The sequence below is a fragment of the Symphodus melops genome, assembly GCF_947650265.1.
Source record: "Symphodus melops genome assembly, chromosome: 7".
Lineage (NCBI taxonomy): Eukaryota > Metazoa > Chordata > Actinopteri > Labriformes > Labridae > Symphodus > Symphodus melops.
This window is the reverse complement of record NC_136697.1, coordinates 23,270,046-23,296,103: the sequence shown is the minus strand read 5'-3', so window position 1 is coordinate 23,296,103 and position 26,058 is coordinate 23,270,046. Positions and strand designations below refer to the sequence as shown.

Sequence of the window (26,058 nt, the reverse complement as noted above, 5' to 3'; positions counted from 1 at the left end):
AAACATGCAGAATTTGAATCCAGTTCTCATATCTCCTGACCTTTTTTGAAGAATTGAGGCATTTACGAGGAGACATTGAACATCACGATACATTCAATACCACTCTCGCGAGCCTTAAGTTCCCGCGAGACTCTCAAGCCGTTTAAGGAAGAAGAAGAGCGTGTTGTTGTTTGTTTAGATTTTCGCAGGCAAAATGGGGAGCCTTGCTTTTTTTGTTCGCGTTTTAGCACAGTTCGTCCTACTGTCGTGCACTTTAGCATCAGCAGATGTGTTCAACAGCGTGTTGGGAAACACAGCGTCCTGTCACAAGTCGTGTGAAATGACGTACAGTTTGCACACGTATCCGTCGGTGAGTACTTATTATCTCAGAGAGGGGAAGTCATGTCTGCTCGTGCTAGCTCTTTTTTAACACATCAGTTTTAGATAAGTCAACCTGTCGCTTTTTTGACAGTCATGTTGTCAAATAGAGGATGACAGTGTCTAAAACGTGTGCCAAAGTGTGTCATGTTTTTGTGTGTGTGTGAAGACATTGAAATGCTCCTGTGTGTGTTTATTGTTTTGAAGGAGGATGAGCTGTACGCCTGTCAGAGAGGCTGCCGTCTCTTCTCCATTTGTCAGTTTGTCCGTGACGGCGACGACCTGAATCGGACCAAATCCGAGTGTGAATCTAGTAAGTCATGCACTTAACCCCCCCAGACCTCATACCTTGTCTTTGTCCTCCTTTTTATATCCATTTTAGTAAATTACAAGAAGTGCTTTTGCATAATTTAAGGTTTACCCACACACATCCATTAGAGCAGGAGTGACACAGTTTGTTCTTGCAGGCCACAGGTTTTGTTTTTTGAAATCATAATGTAAGGAACTTTTTGTATCTTGACCTACAAAAATAACTTAAAAACACAATAACTAATTACAGTGAGAAACTATTGTGTTGGTTTTTTTTGAGACAATAGTAAGGATTTGTGGATCAAAATCAAAAGGTTCACAAATGAAATCCTTTAAGAAAAGAACATCAAATACTTTGATTTTTTTCGTTCTTCAGCTTTTTTTTTTCCATTTGTTTTTTTCTCAAAATCAAACCTGTAACATTGTTCACTTTTTTTTTTGATAAAAGCTCTTCTGTATTTAACTCAGGTTATGAAATAGTTATGAATAGGTCTACCCGTTAAAAAAAAAAATATGCAAAGGTTCATTTTCATACTTAACAAAACACTTTGGACACCCCTGCATTAGAGGCAGGACTTGCGATGAAGACCTTTTAGTTTCTTGTTTGTCATACTCTCTTGTCTTAAATTCTCCTTCGTGTAACTTTCACAGCCTGTCGTGAGGCCTACTCCCAGACTGATGAGCAGTATGCATGCAACCTGGGCTGTCACAATCAGCTTCCGTTTGCCGAGAAACGAAATGAGCAGGTACATCTCTCTTAAGTCTGTATTAATACAAATAACAAAGAACGGCATACTCACTATAGTTTGTTTTTGTTTTTCAGTTGGAGGCTATGATGCCAAAGATTCACCTGCTTTACCCTCTAAGTCTCGTCAGAGGAATGTGGGGCGACATAATGAGTCAGGCTCACAGCTTTATAACCTCCACATGGACGTTTTACCTCCAGGCTGATGATGGCAAAATTGTCATTTTCCAGGTGTGTTTGCTCAGTAGGACAAAAGGCGCTTGATACTCTGTATCAGACAAACAAACAAAGGAGGTCATTATGTGGAGGTGGAAGACAATGTTGACAATACTGTTCTGTCTTTTGATTCACAGTCTGAGCCACAAGTCAAGTTTTTCTCCCTGTTTTTTGTGGACAAAGAAGTCAAAGAAGAGCCAGAGCAAAGCTGTAAGCCAAACACACATTTCCTTAAAAAAAATCACATTTAACCAGATCCTTCAGTGTTTGTCTAAAGAAACCTGAGCTCCAATCCTCAGTGTCCGAGACCACTGTAGATGCATTGAATGACTGAGTGCTTCTTAACGAAAATGAATGTGGGATAGAAGGTTATTTTCAGCCAATCATATCACTCAAGCTTTATTTATTATTTATACAGCACTGTTTATACATATAACATTAAAAACAATGCAGTGAGAGACGCTTATTTGCACAATGTATCGGCATACATATATATATATATACACACACACCACCCTCCCTCTGGGCTGCTTTCCAAACTGTAAAGAGCATCATACACGTTTTAATCTACTGCTGACGAGAGTTGGGAAATCGGAGCCATTTAAAAGATGAACTTTCATTTTGTAACCAGTTTTTACTGGTTGACATTTTCAGAGAAAGTATTGACCTGAGGCTCCAGCTGCTGACTTTGACTTCACAAAAGTCTCTTCATCTGACAACTTAAGTGTGAAGTTTGGAGAAGGAGAATAAAAAGGCCAACCATCCTTGAGAGAGGCGACATTTCAATCTGGTGATAATGGGGCTCATCCTGCCACTCGTCTTGTACTTGGTTGTTTATGTAAAAAAGGAAATAAATCATGTACACAGCATAAAGAAAGTGCTGCATAATGAGCTCTGGAACAAACGGATCTGTCGCAGTATGCCGGTCTTCTAAAGTGCCCGGGCAGAGTGGTGTTATAGATCGTATCAAGAGACAAACTAGAGTGTTGTTTGTTGTTGTGCTCCTCCAGGCAGGCGGCCCAGATTCAAATCTGACCTGTGGCTATTTTGCTGCTTGTCATTCCATCCCCATTCCAGACCACTGACATATTATATCTACATTGTATCTTAAAAAAAATAATTTATTATTATTTATAAGGACAATAAGACAACGTGGGTGATAAAGGAATACAACTTTTTTTTTTTCTTTTAATTTCAAGTCCCCGGGTTCGGCAGCCCAGTTTACAAAGAATACCAGCCGTCCTTGATCCAGGCGAGGGACAGAGATTTGAGCGGAGACCGCGGCTACGATGAGGAGTACAAACTTTTCGGCTGCCTTTCAAGGTTGGTTAGCTAACGTTTCACTACAATGTCGACGTACAGGATAACATGGTTGAGAGGAAGAGGAAGACCTTCACAGCAGCAGGTATCTGATCCCACCAAAGCTAAATATGTATTCTGGCTTCATCAGGAACTCGTGGCTACCAGGGTGGATCCTTACCACAACCCTGATCCTGTCTGTGCTGGTCCTGATCTGGATCTGCTGTGCCACTGTGGCAACCGCTGTAGACCAGTATGTACCTGCTGAGGTGAGTGTTTTCCCTCTGAACACATTCCTGAAGCCTTGGATAAGAAACAAGCACAATTAAGTTACTTAAATGTTTGAGTGAAATTTGAAGATGCTGTAGTTTAGATTTGTAGTTAAAAAAAAAAAAAATCCACCTACCAGCACAGTAAAAGTTCATTATTACACACTGAGTATTGCAGGTTTTAAACTCTGTAATCACAGGCCTTCTCTTCTCTACAGAGCTGCACAGCCTCACTGTAGTGGCCTGAGCCGCTTGTGTGTCTGCAAAGCTTTGAAATACTTGGTTAATGTCAGATCAACAACATTCTCTTCTATCTGGGTACAGGAAACCATGGCGACTGAATCTGAGCGTATCATTTTGGATTTGAAGCTGATTCATATGCTTCCAGTTTTTTTTCTTTCTGCAGAGTTTTGAATACGCCGGCTCATGATGGAAATGTTATAAATAATGGAAATGCAATGCCACCCAGGAGACCAGTCACAGAGCTTGATGCCTGTGGTGTATTAAAGTGAAGACACATTTTCAGGCCACGTACATACTGTAGGCGTCTGTGTCAGTACAGGGCTAAGCAAACCCAGAGTGGAGATTAGATGCTGAAGTATAAACCAGGCGTAACCCTCTGTCACTTACAGATAGCTTAGGCTAGCTGTTAACTGTTTTTCTGTTTTGTTAGCTGCTGAGTGTAGCTTCGATTTATCTTACACATCTCAAAGTAGTGTTTATCTACTCATCAACTCTCAGCAAGGATGTAAAGACACAAAGTGTGTTTGTGAGTTGTCAGGCTAGAGTTGTTTTCACGTCAGACCGAGTGCTGGATATGCAGGACTCCTGTATGCAAATACAGTTTGGATGCAACAGGGTAAAGCTTTACTTTTGAGTACTTTAAATATTGATCACATGTTTTCAAATGTTGTTTTTTTTTCTAATCTTTCAGAAATTGAGCATCTATGGTGACAAAGAGTTCATGAAGGAAGAGAAACTGATCCCATACCCAGCATCCTCTCTGCTGATCATCACCTCTAAAGGGCCGGAGGAAGAGGCCGGCCCACTACCTTCCAAAGTGAACCTGGGCGAGTCCAACATCTAGAAGCCAAAGATGTAGCAAAAAAAAAAAAAAAAAAAAAAAGGGATGTCCTCCTTTCTGAATAGTCTTAGATTGTTTTTTATCCTCTGGCACCAGACCTGTGCTTCTTGCGGTCTAATCAGGAGTAACGTTTAGCACATTTTGATATAATGCATTGTTTCCCTTTTGAAGCTTCTTAATCTGGAGTCATCAAAAGTTTTTTTTTGTTTTTTTTTGTATGATTGAGGCATTAAAGGGATTGCAGAAAAAATAGGGTTTTGGACCTTCCCTACATTTTGATTTGAGAGTAAGTTGTCTGGTGGTGTGCTTATTTTATTGAACACTTTTTAATGAACTGTGTATTTGAAGTGATCCAGGTTTAACTCTTAACTTGAGTTTTCTATAGATTTTCCCAGTTTGTTCTTACAATACTACTGCAGTGATTTCCAGGTGAGATTGAATTGTACAACAAAATGCCCTGCTTTCAATCTTAATTTATAGTGACGGTACAAACAGTAGGTCTATGTCTGCTTCACTGTCTGTTTGCCTAATGATGGATCAGAATAAAATACAAAGAAATGAAGTTGTTGACATGGGTGAGATTATTTCATTGAGCTCTTATATGCTGTGGTGAACTTGAAATGGAACAGAGTCATACTACAAAGGCAGACATCCAAAACACCTTTCTCATTGTCATATTATCTACAAAGACCTAATGTTAATCCATCGTAAGCACTAAGCAAGGGGTAGAAACCTCAAACAAAACCATACACATGATGAACAGCCATTGGCTGAAACTGCTAGGCTTAGAAAATGAGATAGATGCAGGAAGGACAGAGAAAATCAGAGCAACAACAAAAAATAAACGTTGACTTGTGTGTGCAAATATATCTTTAATACACAAGATGACACGGGCGGCCGTGGTTCAGTTTGTAGAGGAAAGGATGCCGGTTTGATCCCCAGCTTCTGAAGATGCATGTCTGATGTGTCCTTGGGCATCACACATTAACCCAGAGTTTCTCTCCTCTGCTTCGTCAGGTCTGGTGAATGCAGTTAGAAACGTCTGATGGTAAATGTGTGTGAACAGCTAGGTGGGACCTGCAATGTTAAAGAGCTTAGAACAATCTGACATTATTGAACACTTCAAACACAGCAGAATAAAAGCGCTCAAAATAGAGCTACAGTGTATTAGAGGAGGATGGGGTGTATAAAAGTGTGATGAGCATTATTAGCTGGCAGGCTAACCTCAAAGACTCCTCGCATGTTAAGATATTTTAAAGCCTTTGAATGTAGAAAAATGAACCACTTCACTGCACTTACAGTATTATATTTATTTCCAGCAGTTCACATAATGCTTCCTTTTGCTTGACATGTAAATCAGTGGTGACCATTTATTTGCTGAAAGGATTGAAACTGTCATTTGAAGTTTATTTTTCTGCACTCAGCAGTCGGTTATTTATACAAGACTGCAGAAAGTAGTCCTGGTTACCTGTGTGTTGAAAGGTTTTGGGGGTATTGAGCTGCCTGATGGCTTACAAAGGCAACAACCCAGCATCAAAAAAATGTGAATGTTGAAAGGAAGTGGCATTGAAATGTCCAATTTTAAAATCCACAGCTACCTAAGAGTGTCTTATTTTCGCATAGTGGGCTCTTTCTCCCACTCTTCTTCCAGCCTACAAGGCCATTATGCCAAGTGTTTTAGTGTGAATATTCTCACAGCTTGATCTATAAAATAAGTTCCCGAAATCTGACTGTTTGACAAGCGAGTGACGCAGATGTTACAAAGCCAAAAAAGGGAGAAATTCACAGCTGAATTCACCAGCTGATAGGCCCCCTGTCAATACCATTGTACATTTGACTGTGTTGGAGGGCTCCATTACCTCCAGCTCAGCAGTGTGTGTGGGGGGGGATTGATGGGATTTTACACATCAGTCTGTTTCAAGTCACTAGGAGTGCAATTCTGTATGTACGCAAAAAAATAAATCTAAATGTGCCTACAGACCTTTTCTTATCAAAAGAATTTTGTAGACATTTCCCAATGATTACAATTTAAAATGTGCATATTTAACAACCTCAGACCACACAAAGCCTCACAGTGAACTGAACAGTATGAAGCCATTTCATTATGTGCAAAAAGTTGGCACCAGTTCCTCGCCGGCCACAGGATGTACACAGTATCACCCACTTAAACTCATTGTGGTGGATTATATTTCCGACCTTGACCTGCTGTGTTCACACATTGGCTCCCCCTGACACATGGACATTTAACTTGGAGGCTGACAGGAAAAAAAAATGCATCCGTTTGTGTTCACACATGCAGTTCAGCACGACAGTTTCTGGGAGTTCTGTGCGTGTGTGAAAACAAAAAAAAAGTAAGACATTTGAATAGCAATGAAAAATAATAGAGGTGACAAACACAATTCTAGGCTTTATTTATAACAATATAAAAACAAATGTAAGCTCTATTTAAGATAACATCTTCACAGTTCACCAAGTGAGTCATGTAGAAAATATTCCTGTATAATTAGCTCTCTGACACACTGTCGCCTGCATCAGTAGCAGTTTAACAAGTCCATGTCCTCTGCTGTTAGGACAGATGAGGGCGAGTTCTTGGATGGAAGACTTTGACAGGCACTGTCACACGTTTCTGACTGACGCTTCCTTTTCTTGAGGTTTTGGAAAGCCTTCACTTGATGATTCGTTGCAGATGAAGTGTGTTTGTCCGGTGTGGGATCGTTCGCTGCAGGTCTGTAGAAATGCAGTCTCTCATTCTTGTCATCTTCTTTGCTCCCACATACCAAAGGTGCTGCATTCAGAACATCTCTGACAAACTTCTGCCTGCCAACTACAGAACAAAGACATCGATTACGCAATGATCATGTATGATAATGACATGGGTGGCTTTTAAAATATTGTGAACACAATGTAGATGTTTAAACTAACTTACAAAAACGAAGTGCTGAAGATCTGGATTCGTCAATTTTCTTCTGTTTTGGCATGAGTGAGCTATTTGTTTCCCATTGGTTTACAATCTAGACACAAGACAATACATTTATTTATGAATGATCAATTGTTAATATTTTCTGCCAGACGTAGCCTATAGTAAGACAATGATGCTGAAAAGACACAATGTGTTTACGGTCAGTGATGTCCATCAATGTCTGCAGATATTTACCTGCTCCGCCCAGCCTTCTGTTTTACATCTCGTGTGATCGAAAGTGTCCAGCAGTTTCTTTGAATGAACGAGCCCCAGCTGGTCCCATACGGTGGTCTTTAATGTTGTGCAAAGCTGGAGGTATAAGTCACATTAAGATGTCAGCATCACAGTAAGGTACAGCCAAGTGTTAACCACAACGATCATTCTTGTACCTTCAACCTTGTGCCTGATACGTCAAGTTTTTCGAGCTTGGGGAGGCACGTCAGGTATCTTAAAGCTCGATCTGAGATAGGATTATCTGTAGGAGAAATAAAATCATTAATATTGTTTTTATTTTTGAGGTTTTTGTCAAGTTATTTAAACTTGGATTTGGTCCTGTTAAAGCAGCTACTTCTCTAAGTAAAAGCACATGTAATGCATGTTACTAACAGGAAAGATCAAGAGTCTGAAGACAGTCTAATCCCTTCCTCATCATGCGGACAGGTGCCGTCAGTCTTTGAAGGCCGACATCCGACAGGCCGTTACCACCTATGAAAAGCTGAATCAGGCTGCTGAAAAAAAAAAAGACGGCAGAGATGATATTATCAGCTTTTTGAAATTCTCCACTTCCCGTCTTTGGAGCTCGTCTTTGTGTACTACCTTGCCAGCGAGCTGGATGTTAGATGCAGGAATATCTCATGATCATCACCCAGTCTGCAGCCAAACAGGTCGAGAAACTTTAAGCTGTGAAATGTTTTGATTTCATTCATCCTCTCATGCAAGAGTGGAAACCTGCAAGAGTAAGAGAGAGGCACAACATGTTTGCAGTCTTCCATTGCAGGCAACCTAAAGGATGGAGGTATGTTCATACTATTACTCACCTATTTCTCAGACACAGTGATCCAAGCACCAGCTCTCCATATGCATCACTAAATAACTGCAGGGCTTTGGCAGAAATGTCTGAGTTTAAAAATACACGGTTCTCCTCTGCTGCTGCAAAAAGCCTGTCCCCTATTTGCTCTGGGAAACCAACTAAAGAGTCCACGTGGTGTATATTGTCAGCGACGAACAACAGAGTGATGTCAAAGAGAGACTTTGTTGTGTACCTCAGACTCCCCTCTGCATTGTAGGTGAATATGAAGTGCTCTTTTCTCAGCACAAACGGATTTGTCCTTCTGCAGGATGACACTGGCTTTGGCTGTGCCAAGACTATGTCACTGACACGACGAAGGCTGCCTTTTTCTCGGACATAAATGTTGCCATTGTCCATGTTTACCCCCCCACTCTTTTCCCCTGAGCTGTTTGGACAAAACTCTCAAAATGCGCGAGTTAAGTGAGCCGGCTAAACTCCTGAAACATTATTAAAAACCCAAGCTAACTAGCTAGCCAGTTAGCTAATCTATTGTCCTTCATTTAACTAAACTAAAATAGGAATAAATGACCCATGCGCCTTACGGTTGTCTGTCTTTTGATTTTTTCCCTCTAATTCAGCATATTTCTCCAAATAATGTAATGATAATTAACCAACGCTTTTAGACTACATGAATAGTTTACTGCTGTAGCGTACAGGGTGAAGCTATCACTGTGGAGTTTGATGTTCGCTGACTTCAAAATAAATTATGTAACAACTCATATTCAAATACCAAAAAGAAAAATAAGAAAAATAATTTTCCCCACAAATATACCTCTATAAATATAATATATCACTCACCATATTACACCACGATAACGTTCATTATTGGCTGAAGTAATAAGAGGTCCAACTCTTACTTTGACATGTGTAGAAACCGGAAGAAGTGTTGTTTACATGAGCACTGTGTCCTGTTCCACGCATCACGACGCTAACTCAGCTGAAGAGAGCTGAAATGATTTAATGACTTTTGGGAGAGAAATTGGTAAGCATGCATTGTTAAGAGTGAAAGAGTGGACTCTGTATGCGAATACAAGAAAAGCTCTGGCCAGTTTAGGCTGTTATGTGGGGCCATTAAATGTCGCTAATAATCACTGGTTGGTTTATGAAGTGTCAAGAGACAAGTTGATAAGCTAGCTAACTTGAGCTAACTTTTATAAACGGTGTTTCCCTTTTCCCACAAAGTATAAAACCAACACGCAGATTAAAATAAATTGGTTTGAAAGATTATGAAGGTATCTTTACCTCACAACTTTCTTTTTCCCCGCACAGTTTACGAGAATAAATTGTTGCCTTGGCAACATTAACTGCGTTGTAATCTTTGATCCTGAGAGACAACCCTCGCATCTGAGTTCATTTGTTTAAATGGCGTCTACAAAGGATGCATTTGAATTTCAAGGTAAGTGTCCGTCACAGTTATTTCCATAGTGATTAAAACTTTGCATAACTGATGCTGGAGTTCATTGTTCAGTCTGTAAACGTTCATCACTCGTTTACATCTGTCCCTTTGATTACTGCACTGAGATGTATTAGCTGCAATAACGTGGAAATACTTTTCTTTCTTTTTTTCCAAATCAGAGTTTGAAGAAGCTGGAAATCTGCTGGAAGGAAACAGAGACGCGGTCACCATAAGCATTGGAGATGAGGATCAGCCGAAAAGAGCTGCAGCTTACTCTGCTGGTGGAACTGAGGAGGATGACAGGACAGAGGTCTGGACCACACTAATGTGCTTCGTTTTAAACTACTAAATGTTACATCAAAGATTCTGTATTCATGAAATGTCCTCTATTTCCTTCTCTCTTCAACCCAAAGCTTCTCTCTGGACAAAAGAAAAGTGTCCCTTTTTGGACGTTTGAGTACTACCAACAGTTCTTTGACATCGAGACCCATCATGTAACATGTTTACATTTTATTTAGATGATTTAAAAAAACCCTGCCTATTGTAAATTAAATACAACAGAACCAACGTTATTTTGATTAGCATATATGATGTATGTCTATTTAATTTTTCTTTCAGGTAAAGGAAAGGATCATTGGATCAGTGCGGCCATGGCCTATAAGGAACTTTATTCATGTCTACCTTCGTAGAAATCCTGATCTTTATGGTAAGCACACGACCAGTTAAATGTTTTTCCTTTGAAAAGTTTAATGGTTTTTTTTCTTTTTTTTTGCTGTATCTTAAATCTTGTAATATTTGTATGTATTCTTGTTTAGACAAACACTGCACAAATGAAAATGCATGATATTTATTGCTTTTAGGGCCATTCTGGATTTGCACCACTCTAGTGTTTGCCATCGCCATCAGTGGAAACATATCCAACTTTCTGGTGCACTTAGGCAAACCAAACTATAAGTATACGCCCGAGTTTAGAAAAGGTGAGTGCTGTTATTTTCAGTTTTCCTCTGCAGGTTTCATATAAGAAGATTATTATTCTTTTTTTTAATTTAACACTTTTTTTCCCCCATCTGCTGCACTTTCCAGTGACCATTGCTGCAACAGCCATCTTCAGCTATGCTTGGTTGGTGCCTCTTGCCCTCTGGGGTACCCTGCTGTGGAGGAACAACAAAGTCCTGAGCCTGGTGTCTTATTCCTTCATGGAGATCGTCTGTGTGTACGGATATTCCCTCGCCATTTACATTCCAGCAGTGGTAAGAACTTAAATAGAGAGCACGAGTAATAATAAAACAAGAGAGTTCACTTCTCTGTTTCATATTCTACAGACTGTGAGACATCACCTCAGCTCAAGAACAAGAGTTAAACTTATTTTAAACAGCTTGAAGTGACATTTTCTACTTAGTCATCCAGGTCATGGTAAATTTGAGGCTCGATCCAAAGGCGACTGGACTGGTTGAAGATGTTGAACATGTTTTGGGGAGAGGTGAAACACCTGGGGGGTGGGGGGTGGGGGGGTAATATACAACTAATCTAAAACTACATTAACCATTCAGCTAACCCCTCTGATGTTAATTATGCTTGATCATTAGCACGCTCATGCTGATGATGATCCTTAGAGGTTTACATCTGTAGCTCCGGCCACCAGATAGTTCAGAACCGAAGGTGCCTTTCGGAGGAGAGGTGAAACACTTTCCAGATGTTCAACCACTCCAGTCACCTTTAGTAACAAGCGTTGAATGTAAAGTTGTGCCTTGTATACATTGTATTAACATGCAACGCTAACATCATAATGCACTGTTTTCTCCATAAGGTCCTATGGATTCTCCCGTATGAGTGGCTGAGGTGGTGCTCCATCGCCGTGGCTCTGTCTCTCTCCGGCTCTGTACTTTTGATGACTTTCTGGCCTGCAGTCAGAGATGACCATCCCAAAATCATGATATCGATCCTTTCAACCATCGCTCTGCTCAACGTGCTGCTTGCAATCGGTTGCAAGGTAATAGTACTCAATAGCTATGATGCTGATTTAGCGTAACTTTAATTTTTTATTTTATTAATTAAAAATTTGAGAGAAATGGAAAATAAATCTGTTGAAGGAAACAGGATATATCATTCTTTGTCCTGCTTTGGCAAACTCCATCTTCCCCAATCTGGCTGACTCAAGCTCCCTGTCCATCTCGGTGTAGATAACAACAATGATTGACTCACTCCAATTTGTCCGGGATGATCTCCGTAGCGTGGCCAAGACTTGACCCACCTTGTCTTTGTCAATCACAGACAACACACTTCAGCACAGGGACATTTTGTGTTTTCTGGGGACCTGATAGTATCAAGTTCAGTCCCCTCTCGGGAGTCTCTCTTTTCTGGAAACTGTGACAGCCTTCGCTAACTGGTGTGGGACCGTGCACTTGTTAATGTGAAAACTGTCAGGTCCACAGAGGTGTCATATGGCTGGTCACATTCATGTAATGAGTCTCAGAGGTAATCCTGTGTCTGAAGGCTGACCGAGATGGACGGATGGATGCCAGCCAGCACAGCTTTATTCTCAGCTTTAACATTTGCTGATCACTTAGTCCCAAACACTCCAGCTTCAGTTCATGATTGATTAGTAGGCTCCTTCATGATGTCATTCCCTTATTGGAGGATACATTTACTCTCTTTTCTGCATTTTCTTTTCAGGCCTATTTCTTTAGCAAACCAGAACCAGCACTAGAAGCTGAAATTTCAACTGCAGCCGAGACGATCAAGGCAGCGACTTCCACATGAGAGCTGGTGTTTGAAGGTAAACAAAAGTGAGATACGTCCTGTTAAAGCCATGATCCCCTTGTGTAAATACACTCATAACCTGATACGTGTAAGTCATAGTCCTCTGGCTGCCACTTTCAAATGTCTGTTTTTGTACCACCCTGTTTCCTAAAAAGTTGGGACACTGTGTAATTTCTCAAAACAGAATGCAAGGATTTGCAAATCCACTGAAATCCTATTTTAATGAAAATGGCACAAAGACTACATATCAGCCCATTTGAAATTTGACATCAGCAACACGTTTCATAAAGTCAGTACAGGGCCATATTTGATTTCGTTTCAAACCTTTTATTTCTTCTCAAAAGGACACTGAGGTTTCCTTCGTTTCCAGCATGGTCGAGATTACAAGCACAGTAAAACAAGCAAAAACAAAACGAAGCCTGTATGTACAGAAGTGTTCAGCATTTATGGTGCCTTCACAAATATGCAGGTTACCCACACCATGGGCACTGGCTTTTAAACTGAGGACTGATGCCGGATGGTCCCTCGCTCCTGTTTTCTATTTTCCTCTGGGTTAAAGCCCAGAGGACCACACATCTATCTCCGTCCATTTTAACTGAGTCTGGACCAACAAACACTCGGGCTGCAATAAACTTTGATCCTGCAGTTTTTCACAGAGCAACAACCTCCCAAGCCTCCCTTCAGACGTTGCATTTTCTTAAATACCCGACCATATTACTAACCTGTTGCCAGGTAATCCCATTTAATGAATAGTCAGGTGTCTTCTCTTCTCATTTCTTGCCTTTTTAGTCTATTGTTGCCAACTTTCTTAGTACGGTATTGCGAGCATAAAATTAAACAATTACTTGACTTTTTGTTTTTAAAATATCTGATCACACTTTCAGCCTTATAATAAAACATTCTTTACTTCAGCGGCTCTACATCGCTGGCCTATTTTCACGGCTTCTGCCTAAATGTGTGTGGTTTTTTTTCTTTGACCCGCTAAAGCGCAACATCTGATACCGGACTTCCTCTACATGATTTCTCCTTCCCAAAGCATGTGTTATTCTATTCAAAATTGCAGGTTCTCCTGTTGCCTTATTAGAGAGAGTCAGGTTGCTGTGGTGATGAAGTCACGGGTCGTCTGGGTTTCACCTGCACTTGGACCGTCTCGCTGAAGACCTTATAACCTAGTGTCCATGCTCGGTTCCACTGCGTGACCTCTGAAAATGAATACTGGTACCAAGTATGTTATTTCTAACGGGATGGCTTCTAAACTTCCTTTAAAATGAATATAGGTTATGGTGTTACATTGCACATAAGGTCTCTTAGAATTTAGTTTTCAACTTTGTACACTCTCGTTTAAATATGTGCAGTGGCATTAAAGATATGCATTTTTTTATTGGGTTATCGGGAACCAGCTTCTTCTCTTTTTGTAAAAATGTCTATAAATTACAACAAATGATAAGTAGATGTATCAAAGGTGCGACTTGTTATGTACAAATTGAGTTTTTGTATCTATCTGCGACCGATGTAACCCCTAAGTGCCCTTGACTAATGCCAAAGACCAAGTGTAAATATTAAGGGGAATGAATAACTCTTAGTTTGATTAACAACGTGTTTGTTATGTGGAATTTAATGTGTTCATTCAAGTGCTGCATGTGTAAGAGATTCAAACCTTCATTGATTCATTTTGAACCTACCTTTTACAAATGATATGATCCTTGTTGTGATTATACTCCATCTACAGTCAACCTGTAGCCCTTTTAAAGCACACGTTTTCACAAATAAACTCTGTGAACAGATCACTTTTCTTTTATTACGTTCCTCTTTATCACACTACTTTGTCTGCAGACTAAAAATGGAATAACAGCTAGACTGCTTCTTTTCAAAGGGGATACATGATTTGACTGAGCACCTCTAAAGCTCATTAAAAAAACACCAAAACCTATAAAAGAATAGTCTTAGTTAAACAGGTATTACATTGATTTTCCTTCAATTAAACAATGCCGCACTGTAAATTCAATAACTAGTGTCCATTTAGCTTCTGATAATATCATATTGAACATGTTAATGAATATTGGATTTTGTGTTTATTTGTAAAGGGACAAGTTTGGAGCAAGCTAACCGTAACACTAGAGTATTTCTAGGCTAAGCTAAGTTGCATTGCCAGCGCCTTGATGGGCCTTTAAAATTCATAAAATACTGTATAAACGCATAAAATAGTCAGAAAAAAGCACAACATTACACAGAACAGTACAGTACAGATTACTAACTATCCCACAATAAAACAAACTAAACTGGAAGAGCAAGAGCTGCACAACTGTTTCAAAACTTTAAGAATGGTTGCAACATCTTATCTACTTCAAGATTTATCTATTTATTTTTTGAAATGTGAAGTTTTCTAGACTGGTTTTGTTTGCATCTTTCTCGTTTCAACCCTGACTCACCTCTCCACGTGTAAGACAACGTGACTCTTCTCCAGCAGCTCCTCGCAGCATTAACGGCCGCCAGTACATTTCAACAGTTGCACGTTTTAAATATTAAAGGGGGAGATCATTACTAATAGGTTTAACTTCTACATTTCAAAGAGAGCATTTTACTTTGGAAGTGGACATTTGGCTGCTGCTACTGTTTTTCCAACTCATCCATCTAAACTGTCGTGTGCTCGAGCAAACTGATAGAATCTAATCTACGGTGTCACTGTTTGGATGCAGAGATCACCTGCAGTGGAAAATGTTACTTATGTATGTAAATCCTGGTTATACAGGTGTCAAGCACCTGTGCGGAGTCTGTGTTTAATATTTCATTGATTAAAAAGAGCAGACTTTTTTAGATTAATTAACAAAATAGGAAAAAAATGGTGTCACTTGAAACGGTGTCAAAGGGATGGTGGCGCCCTAATTAATGGTCATTCTAGCCTTAGCTTTGAGTTACACAGGAGCTGCCTGTCAAACAGATAACCCTGTTACAGAAATGTCACCTGCCTCAGTTTCAGGCATTCATGTGTCTGCTCGTGCTTGTGAAGAGGATTTACCAACACAAAGCTCAGGGATTACTTGAACAGAGCTCGTGAGTAACAGCTTTTAAAAGAAGAAATGCCTTTTTAAAGTTGTTGGTTTTTGTATATTGGGATCGGGAGACCTTACCAAAGGATGGCCAGCTCAAATGGGAAAGTAGAAAAGGTTTCTAAATTTGAGACGTTGAAACTTTTGGAGAAATGCAGAAAGGAAAGAGATGATGCCATGCACAGGGAAAGTGTGCTCCGAGAGAAAATGAGACAGTATGAGTCCAGGATGCGTACAACTGAGGCTCTGAAACAGAAGTGGAAGACTTTAACTATGGACAACAAGGAACTGAGAAAACAAGTGAAGTCCCTTCGCACTGAGATTGGACTGGAGTGCAGCCCAAAGTTCAATGGAAAGACCACAAAGGACATAATCAACGACTTGCATGACAAGGAGCGTGAGTGCAGTTCTCTGGTGGAGAAGGTTGGGAAACTGAGTATGACCATTGACGATTTGACATCAGAGTTAGCAAACACAGTCACCTCGAAAACACTGCTGGAAGATCAAGTGCAGTCATTGCAGCAAAATCTCAAGGATATGACGAATAACCAGCGGCGCCTACTGAAGCTGTGGGAAGACAAGAAGGTGCAGAGGGAGCAGCTTGCCCTCCCTGCAATTAACCAGAAACCGGGACAGAAACCATTCATCCATAAAGCTGTTCAAACTGAGATGTCCATCGGATCGTCACAGAAGCTTCCAGTCAACGCCTTTGAGACTAAACCATTTGTTCGGGAACATGACAGAAAGACTGTTTTGGAGAAACACAGCTTTGCAACTTATGGAAATGGCAATCATCATGATAAGAAAGTGTTTATGCATGATGAAACTAATGGCATCCAGAATTGACTTGACACCATTTACAATCTGAATAAAGAAAATGCAGCTTATACATCATTACTGGACTTTAAAAAAACATGTTTGATAGGGACAAAACTGATAACTCAAAGAGGATATACCTGTTAATAAATTAAAATGGACATGACTTCTTTGTTTTTATATTAGATCATCCATAACCTAAGATTTAAGCATATATTTGAATCAGCTTTATACAGCTATAGTTTCTGAAGTTACTCTTTCTTATGAATGTATTCATGTTTTTTTTTCTTTAAGTCACTGAGCTTTTTTAACTCTATGGTTTGGCTGAATAATTAGAAACAGGCAGTTGTGTGGAGACCTATTAATCGGGGTCCTTCAGAGGTCCTTTGAATGCATGTGGCGCGATATGGGAAGCTGAGTGGGAAAAAAATAGGTTGACAGCAGGAGAGCCGAAGAGATTACAATCACCGTGTGGCTCTCTATCTCTGCAAGCATCATGTTTTCCACACAGCAAAGTTGTTGGTTCATCCGAAAGGTGAGTTTTTAAAACTTTATTTTAATTTCTTAATGGAGAAAATGAACTGTGCGCGTGCTAACTTCATGTAGCCTGTGTGTTTATGCCATAGACTGTTATGCTAGCTTATGTCTACGCGGCTTTAAGCAGTTTCAGACTCTATGAAGAAGCAGAAATGAAGAGAAGGGACAATTTACAGAGCAAGACATGAGACTGAGATAAATGTATTACTATGACTTAAAGCATATCATACAGTAAAAGCACGGGAAGAAAGACATAATTAGCATCTTTAAGCTAAAAGGCTATGAGTCAAAATAAACATGCACAACAACAATAAATCAGGATGTTTGACTAAATGTTTACTGTTTATTTTAAATATAATTTAAAGACTTATGTCAAATCAACTATATGAAGGAGAGCAGAAATAAATGTATATAAAGGGAGATATTTGAGTGCTACCTGCTGAATGTAAACATGACCATTTACATCCAATAATGTAATTATAATGTGACCATTCAATAATTGAATTATTAAATATTCTGTCAAAAATCAAATACACGAGTGTTGAAAAATGTTTTATACTTATTTTAGTTTACTTATATTAGTTTGTCTGTTGCTCTTCAGTCCAACTCAGAGGTCTGATAATTAAAAAGTCTTGAACACATTCATAAACGCATGCAGACATGTATCAGCCTTCACCAGGGCTGCAGATCAATTCAATTAAAAAAAACCTTTTTGTCCCTGGGGGGGCAATTTAAGCACACTGAGCAGTAAATGAATGACAGTGCAGATATACTAAAAATGTAACCAAAGATAACGACTTAAGTTTCATCAAAGAATTAAAAAATAAAAAAAATAAAATCAGAAACGCATGATGCCAATATGTGTCAGCATTCATCCTGACATGAAACAGAGAAACTTGTTAATATACAATATCTTTAAAGACATGTCAACATATGGAGGAGGTGTGTTTTTAAATTGTGACACGCTCAAAAAGAAATAATTGTAAAAATGAAAATAAAGAGATAAACGTGAGGTCCAGCTCTGTGTCCATTTTAAAAGGATAAGGATGAACTTTATTGATTTAAAGAGTCTGCTGTTAACAGCAGAGGCTCTGTGAAGCGACTTCATAACTGACCGTTTGCTCCGTTCAGGTGATTTGCTGGAGAGCTGCAGCCAGTATTGCTTGGGCTGTCCTGTTGTTGCCGCCCACGACTGCCGTGTTTGTTCTCCTCAGCAGGTTCAGCCTCCTTCACCCCATCCAGACAACATCAGGTCAGTCGACGTGCCATTGGGAGATTTGATTCACTGCTTTATCAAAATATGAGAGACTTAACTGTGGATTACTGTCTGATTACAGAATGCCTGTCGCTCCTAACAAGTGCAAGTGCCATTTTCTCCTTCATATTACTGTTTGGAGTGATCCTCATGGTGGGCTTCCTGAATCTGGAGTATTATACAGGTGATTGAAAAGATACTTTCAGATAGCTGAGCAAAGCCGCATCGCACCAAGTTAGTGTAACATATCGCCAGTATGACCCAGAAGCCACTTATGTTTTGTGTCATTATCACAAGTTATTAGAATAATCAATACCTTAAATAATCCACACGGTTTGAATCGTTCACAAACCTCGTTTGTCTTTACTCAAAGTGATGATAATAAAATCCTCTCGTATTCAGTCCTTGTGTAACATCTCAAGTTTATGCAAAATTCTCTTTTTAAGAAAAGTTTGTTAATTTTAATCTCTGGTCTGAACAAACATTTTAAACAGTATTGAGTTAAATGCTCCGTCTTTTCTTGAATTATTTCAACATAGCTCATTCAAATATTTCCCAAACTGATCAGTAATCAGTGGTTTCAGTCCTTCTGTCCGTTGCACTCGAGTAATTCGACACGTGGAGCCGAGCATAGACACTGGGTTATAAGGTCTTTGCACTGGACACGTTCAGATGAAGAAGTTTAGATCTGTGCGTGCTGGTCTTTGACTCTAACGGATGTGTGTCGTCTTTTCTGCAGTCATTCCCACCATCGCCTGTTCAAAGATCGCCCTGTTAGGTCAGCTGCTCCACCCTCGGCAGTTTTTAAGCTCCTTGGCCCACTGCATCATGGGAATAATCGTTGGTTGGTGTTGTGCCATCACCGTCGGGGGCAGATATGAGACACTCGGCTCTTCTTGTGATGGGTAAGAAGCTGGAAGAACAACAATGATGACATGACATGAAGTGAATCCTCCTTCATTTTGTCGTCGTCTTTTAAACCCTGGCAGTTCCACTCAAACGTGTCTGAACGAGTATCACGTCTTCCTGCTGCTGGCTGGAGCCTTCGTTGGATTCTCTCACAGTCTGCTGGGTGTGATCCACAACATGAACTATGTGGCTTTTCAAACCGTTCAGGTAAGTCCGATGATGTCACTGATTGACCTGACTGATGCTGTCACAGCCGCTTCGGAATATTGAAGTTCTTATTGCAAGAGTTTTTCACTCAAGAAGACGATGAAAAAAAGAAAAAAAACTTAGTCCGAGTGTTTGAAACGACAAACTTTAGAACAACAAAATAACTACTGCTGACCTTTAAAAGGTTGGTTGATGTGAACTTGTTGTCATCCATCCACAGCAATACAAATACCTCCGCTTCAAAGGATCCCTACCTCTGGTGGTGAAGTGCAGCGCCACTCAAGCACTGTACTCTGTCAGGAACTACATTGTTGTGTATTTCTTCTTGGGTGAGTTAGTGACACCAATCTGAACAAAACACTCAAGGAGTTTAACGCCTTGTAGTTCTCTTTCTTTTGTTTGGCCTGAGACTAAATATGTCACATTTTCATCAAAAACAGGAGACATTCCCAGAGCGTGGATTTGTAAAACACTAAATCTTCAGTTGGACAGGTCAGTACGGAGACTTCCTGCCGTTCTCGTCCTTCACCATGTGCGTTCTCGCTGGACTGATTTTAAATGTTTGTATCATCTCCAGTTCTGCCCACCAGCTTGACAGCATAGCAGGACTGCTGGACCTCTCGCTGCTCTACCACCTGTGGATGAGTGCCACCTTCCTGCTCTTCACATGGCACGTCACACTGCTGCTCTTTCGGATCTTTGTCACTGAGGTATGTAGCACATACGGGCCTTCACTGTTGTAGCCCCCACTCTCTGGATTCAACAACCCTCAGATCTGCTGAATCTCTGGACATTTTCAGGAAGTATCTAAAAACCCACCTGTACAGACGAGCCTTCATGTAATCAATTACCCTTCCTTATGCCTACTTTTTTTTTTTGCCTTTTTTTTGCCTTTTTTTTTTTTTTGCTCTTTGTGTACATTTTCCTGTTTTTACTTTTTGCATTTGTGAAGCACCTTGTAACTAATTGTTTTAAAAGTGCTATATAAATAAAGACTTTCTGACTTACCGGCCCCCCCATGTTTTATAAATCTCGTAATAAATGAAGACTTATTTTCTATCTAATGCAGTCTGACCTGGGTCATCCAAAGTCTAGAAGTTGTACAGTATTTAAAGCCCAAGTTGCAGACTGATCACTGTAACATTATATAGACTCTGCTCAGTTCTGATAAACTAATGTGACGTCCAGTGTGAGGCTGTTATTTGCTGTAAAGTAGAGTGCAGTCATTGCTTCGAATGTTCAAGTAACCAAAAACCCAAACTGCAGCGATGATTCAGCACTTCACACGACGAGCTCTGTTTCAGGTTGAACCTTTTTCCTCTCGTCCGCAGGTGTACAGCTTTCCTGTGCAGTCTTCCTTCACCGAGGATGCCCTCCTGTGTCTTCCCAAAGTTCTCACTGAGAAGCAGCCGATCATAGTAAAGGTAGGTGAAAGGCGTCTGGGTCTTTAGGTTTCCTCGTGGTGTTCTTTACTTGAATGAAATGTGAGTGTTTCAACTCGTCTTTCCCCACCTTTTAGTTTCTCGCTCTGCAGGACTTGGCTCTGCTGTCTCAACACTCCCCATCGCGACGCTGTGAGGTCTTCAGTCTGAGTCAGCCCGGTCTGTTCTTGCTGTGTCTCTTGAACTTTTTTTTTTTTTTTTTTTTAAATCTCAAGTTAAATGGATGTTGACACACTTCAGATATGCAGACTGTCCTTAGGAGTAACACATCACAAAATTAAAATGCGTATCTTACTGTCCCAGGTGGCCATCCTCATAACTGGAACGCCATCAGTAAGGAGTGCATGTCTTTGCTGGCTGATCTGACCCAGAGACTCGTAACCTATCATGACACGGTGGCAACAAACGGCCGAGCCAAATCCCTGTCCACTGGAAGTGAAAGGAAGACGTCGTCCGAGACGTCACGTACGATTCTATAAAACCCAAATAAACTGAATCGTTTAGAGTCCTCTTTATTCTTTTACATTTGATCCGTCTGTTTTATTCCTCCACAGTGAGCTCAGGCACAGAGGATCTGATGAGCCCCAGGCCCACTTTACTGATCAAAACCCCGGCTTCAGTCTTTGCACGCTCCGTTATTGGCTCTCAGCAGAGTCCGCTGACGGCGCCTTTCACTCCTGACCTGGACAGCCCCTTCGCGTCTCCCGCCCTGCGGCGACTTACTGCTCCTGTGGATCAATGCTCGCCGTGGTTCGGTACAGTGCAGAGCCCACACGTGATGAGGAGAGGCCCAAAGCTCTGGTCCACCTCCACAGGTGAGAGGAGGCTAGTAGAAGATCATAAAGGCTCTTTATGGGCCAACGTGAGGAAATGGACATTCTGAATATGAAGCTGCTGCTGCTGCTGAACCTTTACCACAACTTCTTGTTTAGTTAGTTGAAACGAGAAGAACTAATGGGAAGCATGTTTTTTTTTTTTTTTGCTGCTAACATAATGCTACTGAAAAGTTGCAGATGAATTTGTGCACTTTTTTTTAAGTTTCAGTACCTTTTCATACTTTGATAATTGAGATAAGATTATACTTTTTTAAAAACACGTGTCCATCAAAGTATCGAAGACTTTCACACCATGTTTAGGTCCTTCTAACTTGAATTTCCCTGGGATCAATAAAGTATCTATCTATCTATCTAACTTTATTGATTTGAGCTTTTTTTAGCTCTGTAATGTTTTTGTTTTTTGGAAGTCCATCGTGTCTTCGTCGGCGGTTTCCTGAGGCGTGTGTGAGACGTGATCATTTCATTACTGAACAGATGAAGGACGCGTAAGCTTTCTCTCTGGTTGCTATGGTAACATCTAACGCCTGTCTCTGTGCAGATTCCCAGGTGAACGGCAGCCCCCCGCCCTCCCCCGCCCCAGTAACCGATCCAAAAGCCGAACACTCCAAACCAAGTCTGCTGGCTCAGTTCCTCCAAAACCGAAAAGAACAGGTACTTCACTTTGACTCTTAGAATGTAGAAACACAGTACTGATATGTGTTTTATTAAAAAGGCTTTTCATACTTTATGACCCTTGGACTAACGATGGCAGCCTGATAGAGGGATCTGTCGTCTCTGCTCTATGGACACAGACGTGTTAACAATCTCTCGACTGTCCTCATTTGCAACTCAAGTTTCTTTTATTTCAAGTCCACGACCTTTGCTCTCTGTCTGCATCCGCTCTAAGAGACGAGATGAGTTCAGCTAGCAGCACTTTGATGAGCTCAGCCTGGGGTAAAAGTGTGAAAAGCCTTGACATTGTCTTCATGTGTGCGCATCTTTTTTTTTTTTGAAAGCTAAAACAACTCTACACTTAACTGCTCCATTCAGGTGAAACATTTCTTGGCAAAGCGGGTGCTGATAATGTATTTGTTTAACAAGGTAAGGATGCGTGTCCTCTGTAGACTCCCGATCACTGTGAGGGACTCCCTGCATGCTGACGCAGCACCCCCCCCCCCCCCCTGCAGACCTCTCCTCTGAACTCCTGGTTTTGATCCTAAGTTTGCTCAGTGCAGACATTACTAATGAATCTCTTTTCCGTCCGCCTGGCTGTCACAATGAGCCGCATGCATTAATCACTCCGAGGCTTGAATGAAAGAGTTGTGTAACGCGCTGGTTGTGCTCTTTATATAAGCGTCATCTGCACTAATCACATGTGGAGACGTTAATCACAAACACCGTCGTGCATTTCTCGTCCTGGTGTAGAAAGTAGTCTGAGCCCTCCCTCCTCTCGGTCATGCATGTTGTAGTGTGGTGGTCGAAACATGTCCATCTTAGTGCACCTAATTCATCAACCTTTTTAATCGTCAGTATAAACATGTTGCTCATTAATGTTGTCTCTCAAAGCTTCCAGAAGCTTCCAGTCAGGCTCTGTTTGCAGACAGCCAGGCTCACATCTGGGCTTTAGAAGGTAGGAGGACGTGCTCGACCACAGTCACATATTCAAGTTGACGCATGTGAGACATGTTACCTGTGCATACATCATCTCCATGACAACCACCTCTCACACCCTCCTCTCCAGGGCTGTCCTACCTGGTTCAAGCTTCCTTCTCAGAGGACCAGTTTGGGGTTGTACAGACCACATTACCCAGCATTCTCAGTTGCATGCTGGTCTTACAAGAGGTAAGTGGTGATATACTGGCGGAGCAAATATGGTTTCAATAATTAGATTTTAGAGTCCTGCCCTTGTGTACATTTTCACGTTTCGAAAGTTTTTCAAACGTTTTTAAATAGTATTCAATCTCTTTTTTTATGTTTTTTTTGTTGATGGTAGGAAAAAGTTTGTAAGCCATTTCTGGTGTTAAATCAATGAATTGTTTGATTTTCACTAGTATTCTGAAAATTTTCACAATACTTGTAAAAATAAATATTCTCTCGTTTTATTTGCCTTTATTTAGAGAAAGGACAGTGTATAGAGTCACAAACTGTCGAGGCAAAGATTGCTTAAAGGTTAAGTCGCACCTCAGTGAATTCAAAAGTCCTTAGAGCGGATGGCTTCTATCCAGCACGCGCTCGCCACGATTTCCTACACTATCCACTGTCCAAATAAGGGCAAGAAACACCAGCATACATCTAAAAAGATCATTAAATAAATGGAGCAGACTTGGTGTGGGGAATGATGAGCAGAATCACAGGTCGCATGAGAAACCGGGCCGCCTGATTGGAGGACTGTAGCCTCTGTTTATGAAGCGCACAAACTAACCACGAGTCTACTGGAGCCCTGTGATATGTAAACGTTGAGTAGTCCGTTGTAGAGCACAGAAAGAAGAAAGAAAAACAAACAATCAAACTGCAGTTATTGTAGAGACATGACCCGACATATTTCACAAACACACGACCAGGAAATCTTCGTACACACTGCAGCGTGATAGCAGATTTTTTTATTTAGCACCAAAAAATAAAACTTTGATTCTGCACCCACTAACAGCAGTGTGTGTGTGTGTCCGTGTGTGTCCGTGTGTCCGTGTCCCCGCCTCCATATGTTCAGGCAGTAGATCGACACTTCAAGCTGCCTCATGCCTCCAGTAAGCCGGTCAGGTCGAGCAGCAGCATGGGAGACTCCACGTACAAAACCCTGCGCTTTGCTCTCAGGGCCACCTTAAAGACCGCCATCTACAGGATAACCACCACGTTTGGAAGTCACTTAAAGTAAGGCCTCTGTACAAATCGACCGTCTTTAAGCGATGCAAGCAGAGTTGACAGTTGTTTGACTGGTTTTTTTGTTTGAACTCCTCAGTGCTGTTCAGATGTCTGCTGAGCATCGGAAAAGATTGCAGCAGTTCCTGGAGTACAAGGAGTAACACAGCTGACACTTTGGATTCTCATCAGTGTGATTTTTGTGTGCGAGTGCACGGAAGTGAAAGCTCATGATAGTGCCTCTTTTAATATTTATGTCTGCACTGTGTCATGGCAGATTGTATTTGACAGGCTAGATGACATCTACACGCAGGAGGTCCAACAGATAAACTGAAACAGGTTGACGACTGTTGCCACCTGCGCTCGGGTGATTTAAACTAGCTTACTGTAAAGATAAGCGGCTCATTCCAAAATATGGTTTAGTATTAAATCAACGTTTTTTTCTTTCTTCACTTTGGCTCTTTGGGATGACTTGCATAAAGGGCTATTTTCGCAGAGTTTATAACGACTGGTTTCATATTTTATCGGCTCTCTCCTGGAGTTACATCCTTGTGATTTCAATGTGATCTTGCATCAGGTGTGCTGAGTGAGTGAATGAGAGAGAGAAAGCAGCGTGTGTCAGGTGAGCAAGTATCTGTCATTTTGTTTGGAGATCTCTCCGGTTTCACACACTTGGCAGAGGACGTGTGCAGATGTGTATTTTCATAGATTTAGTCTCGTTTCTAGACACCAGGTTGGAGAACCAGCTTACAGCTGTACATCTGGGCGCAGGTTCTCGAAAAAGAAAATACACCAAAAATCTTTGTTTGTACATGTTGACTGTTTGTTTATGTGAAGTAAGGCTGTTTCAGATAAAGAGTGGATATAATGTGTGATTGAATATCAGTTTAGGTAGATGTGTTTTGTGACTGCCAACATGTCTGGAGTTGAAATTCCCTCTCAAAGAGCTGTTGAATAAAAAAAATATGATGTAACGATCTTTTGACAGGTTCTTTTCTCTCTTCAGCTGCAACGAGGTGTTTATGAATGTGGAGAAAAACTTTATACATAAAGTTCAAATACAACCATAAAATTCCACTCTACGAATAAAAAAAAAAAAACGTAGAATGGTTACAAAGTGAAAAATATGTGATTAAAAACATTGACTGGATAAATGTGTAAAGGTTGATTTGTGAGCTCTTAGGCCTTTCTCAGAGAGATAAGAGAGGCTGCTGGTTAGAGCAGTTGGTCTGTCCTTAAAATGTAAGAAAAGATACTTTGGGGAGTTGAGTTTCACAGACATTACCACAGATTTTTTTTTTCAGGTTGCATTATGGGAAATATTACAGCCTTTCATTAAAGCCTTTGTAAGGAATTTTCAGGATGTGGATTTTGGCGCCCCCTGTGGACAGAGCAGGGCTTATTTAATTGTCCTGATCTCGTCGTATATTGACAAAAAAAACATTTTTTTATTTGAACTGTTTAACAAGCACAACATTCAGAAAAATAAATGTTATTGGTTCATCAGATCGGTGCCTCATGGCCGACGGTCGAAGTTTTTATGGGGTTCTAACCGACTGTTCTTCTGAGATTTTTTGTTCCTCTTCTTAGAGCACAAATTCATTTGTCAGAATCTCAAGACGATTTCAACCAAAATCTTAAGTGTATCTGGAGACAATTACCAACCCTGCCTTCCATTATAAAACAATCTAAAGTATAATGCCACCATGAA

The 26,058-nt window shown here is 40.6% G+C and overlaps 5 protein-coding genes across 7 annotated transcripts; 4 read left to right on the top strand and 1 right to left on the bottom strand.

The window, feature by feature from the left end:
• Window positions 1-117: 117 nt before the first annotated feature.
• tmem59 (transmembrane protein 59) lies at window positions 118-4,841 on the top strand. The gene is made up of 8 exons (XM_079348376.1): window positions 118-349; window positions 565-670; window positions 1,318-1,412; window positions 1,490-1,642; window positions 1,765-1,837; window positions 2,827-2,950; window positions 3,078-3,195; window positions 4,130-4,841. Exons 1-8 carry the CDS (start codon window positions 194-196, stop codon window positions 4,280-4,282), a joined length of 978 nt encoding a protein of 325 aa, XP_079204502.1. The 5' UTR covers window positions 118-193; the 3' UTR covers window positions 4,283-4,841.
• Window positions 4,842-6,673: 1,832 nt separating this feature from the next.
• Window positions 6,674-9,081, bottom strand: lrrc42 (leucine rich repeat containing 42). Of its 2 annotated transcripts, none has more exons than XM_079347956.1 (7): window positions 8,276-9,081; window positions 8,055-8,186; window positions 7,845-7,966; window positions 7,628-7,713; window positions 7,434-7,547; window positions 7,206-7,290; window positions 6,674-7,103 (listed from the first exon to the last, which is right to left on the bottom strand). In XM_079347956.1, exons 1-7 carry the CDS (start codon window positions 8,662-8,664, stop codon window positions 6,811-6,813), a joined length of 1,221 nt encoding a protein of 406 aa, XP_079204082.1. In that variant the 5' UTR covers window positions 8,665-9,081; the 3' UTR covers window positions 6,674-6,810. The 2 variants fall into 2 exon arrangements, with proteins under 2 accessions (XP_079204082.1, XP_079204083.1); XM_079347957.1 differs by having other exon boundaries at window positions 7,845-7,963.
• Window positions 9,082-9,185: 104 nt separating this feature from the next.
• Window positions 9,186-14,247, top strand: yipf1 (Yip1 domain family, member 1). The gene is made up of 10 exons (XM_079347960.1): window positions 9,186-9,289; window positions 9,577-9,703; window positions 9,883-10,013; window positions 10,117-10,197; window positions 10,322-10,409; window positions 10,564-10,680; window positions 10,787-10,953; window positions 11,511-11,693; window positions 12,377-12,479; window positions 13,527-14,247. Exons 2-9 carry the CDS (start codon window positions 9,670-9,672, stop codon window positions 12,461-12,463), a joined length of 888 nt encoding a protein of 295 aa, XP_079204086.1. The 5' UTR covers window positions 9,186-9,289; window positions 9,577-9,669; the 3' UTR covers window positions 12,464-12,479; window positions 13,527-14,247.
• Window positions 14,248-14,351: 104 nt separating this feature from the next.
• Window positions 14,352-16,595, top strand: LOC306826569 (uncharacterized protein). The gene has a single exon (XM_079347961.1). It carries the CDS (start codon window positions 15,598-15,600, stop codon window positions 16,354-16,356), a length of 759 nt encoding a protein of 252 aa, XP_079204087.1. The 5' UTR covers window positions 14,352-15,597; the 3' UTR covers window positions 16,357-16,595.
• A 114-nt stretch (window positions 16,596-16,709) lies between these two features.
• ndc1 (NDC1 transmembrane nucleoporin) lies at window positions 16,710-25,324 on the top strand. Of its 2 annotated transcripts, XM_079347954.1 has the most exons (18): window positions 16,710-16,861; window positions 17,995-18,115; window positions 18,201-18,302; window positions 18,858-19,023; window positions 19,108-19,234; window positions 19,455-19,563; window positions 19,675-19,726; window positions 19,812-19,944; window positions 20,566-20,658; window positions 20,754-20,835; window positions 20,980-21,141; window positions 21,231-21,491; window positions 22,051-22,163; window positions 22,542-22,592; window positions 23,058-23,121; window positions 23,233-23,333; window positions 24,199-24,359; window positions 24,448-25,324. In XM_079347954.1, the coding sequence occupies exons 1-18, from the start codon at window positions 16,823-16,825 to the stop codon at window positions 24,509-24,511; spliced, it is 2,001 nt and encodes a 666-aa protein (XP_079204080.1). In that variant the 5' UTR covers window positions 16,710-16,822; the 3' UTR covers window positions 24,512-25,324. The 2 variants fall into 2 exon arrangements, with proteins under 2 accessions (XP_079204080.1, XP_079204081.1); XM_079347955.1 differs by lacking the exon at window positions 22,542-22,592.
• Window positions 25,325-26,058: the final 734 nt, after the last annotated feature.

Coding starts and splice junctions, on each gene's coding strand:
- tmem59 (XM_079348376.1), top strand. CDS start 194: ATGGGGAGCCTTGCTTTTTTTGTTCGCGTTTTAGCACAGTTCGTCCTA. Junction 1,838..2,826: donor AGAAGAGCCAGAGCAAAGCT/GTAAGCCAAACA, acceptor TTTAATTTCAAG/TCCCCGGGTTCGGCAGCCCA. Junction 3,196..4,129: donor ACCAGTATGTACCTGCTGAG/GTGAGTGTTTTC, acceptor CTAATCTTTCAG/AAATTGAGCATCTATGGTGA.
- lrrc42 (XM_079347956.1), bottom strand. CDS start 8,664: ATGGACAATGGCAACATTTATGTCCGAGAAAAAGGCAGCCTTCGTCGT. Junction 7,967..8,054: donor ACATCCAGCTCGCTGGCAAG/GTAGTACACAAA, acceptor TTTTTTTTTCAG/CAGCCTGATTCAGCTTTTCA. Junction 7,291..7,433: donor CAGAAGGCTGGGCGGAGCAG/GTAAATATCTGC, acceptor TCTTGTGTCTAG/ATTGTAAACCAATGGGAAAC.
- yipf1 (XM_079347960.1), top strand. CDS start 9,670: ATGGCGTCTACAAAGGATGCATTTGAATTTCAAG. Junction 10,198..10,321: donor TTGACATCGAGACCCATCAT/GTAACATGTTTA, acceptor TTTTTCTTTCAG/GTAAAGGAAAGGATCATTGG. Junction 10,410..10,563: donor TAGAAATCCTGATCTTTATG/GTAAGCACACGA, acceptor TATTGCTTTTAG/GGCCATTCTGGATTTGCACC.
- LOC306826569 (XM_079347961.1), top strand. CDS start 15,598: ATGGCCAGCTCAAATGGGAAAGTAGAAAAGGTTTCTAAATTTGAGACG.
- ndc1 (XM_079347954.1), top strand. CDS start 16,823: ATGTTTTCCACACAGCAAAGTTGTTGGTTCATCCGAAAG. Junction 19,727..19,811: donor CTAAATCTTCAGTTGGACAG/GTCAGTACGGAG, acceptor TATCATCTCCAG/TTCTGCCCACCAGCTTGACA. Junction 20,836..20,979: donor CTTCAGTCTGAGTCAGCCCG/GTCTGTTCTTGC, acceptor TTACTGTCCCAG/GTGGCCATCCTCATAACTGG.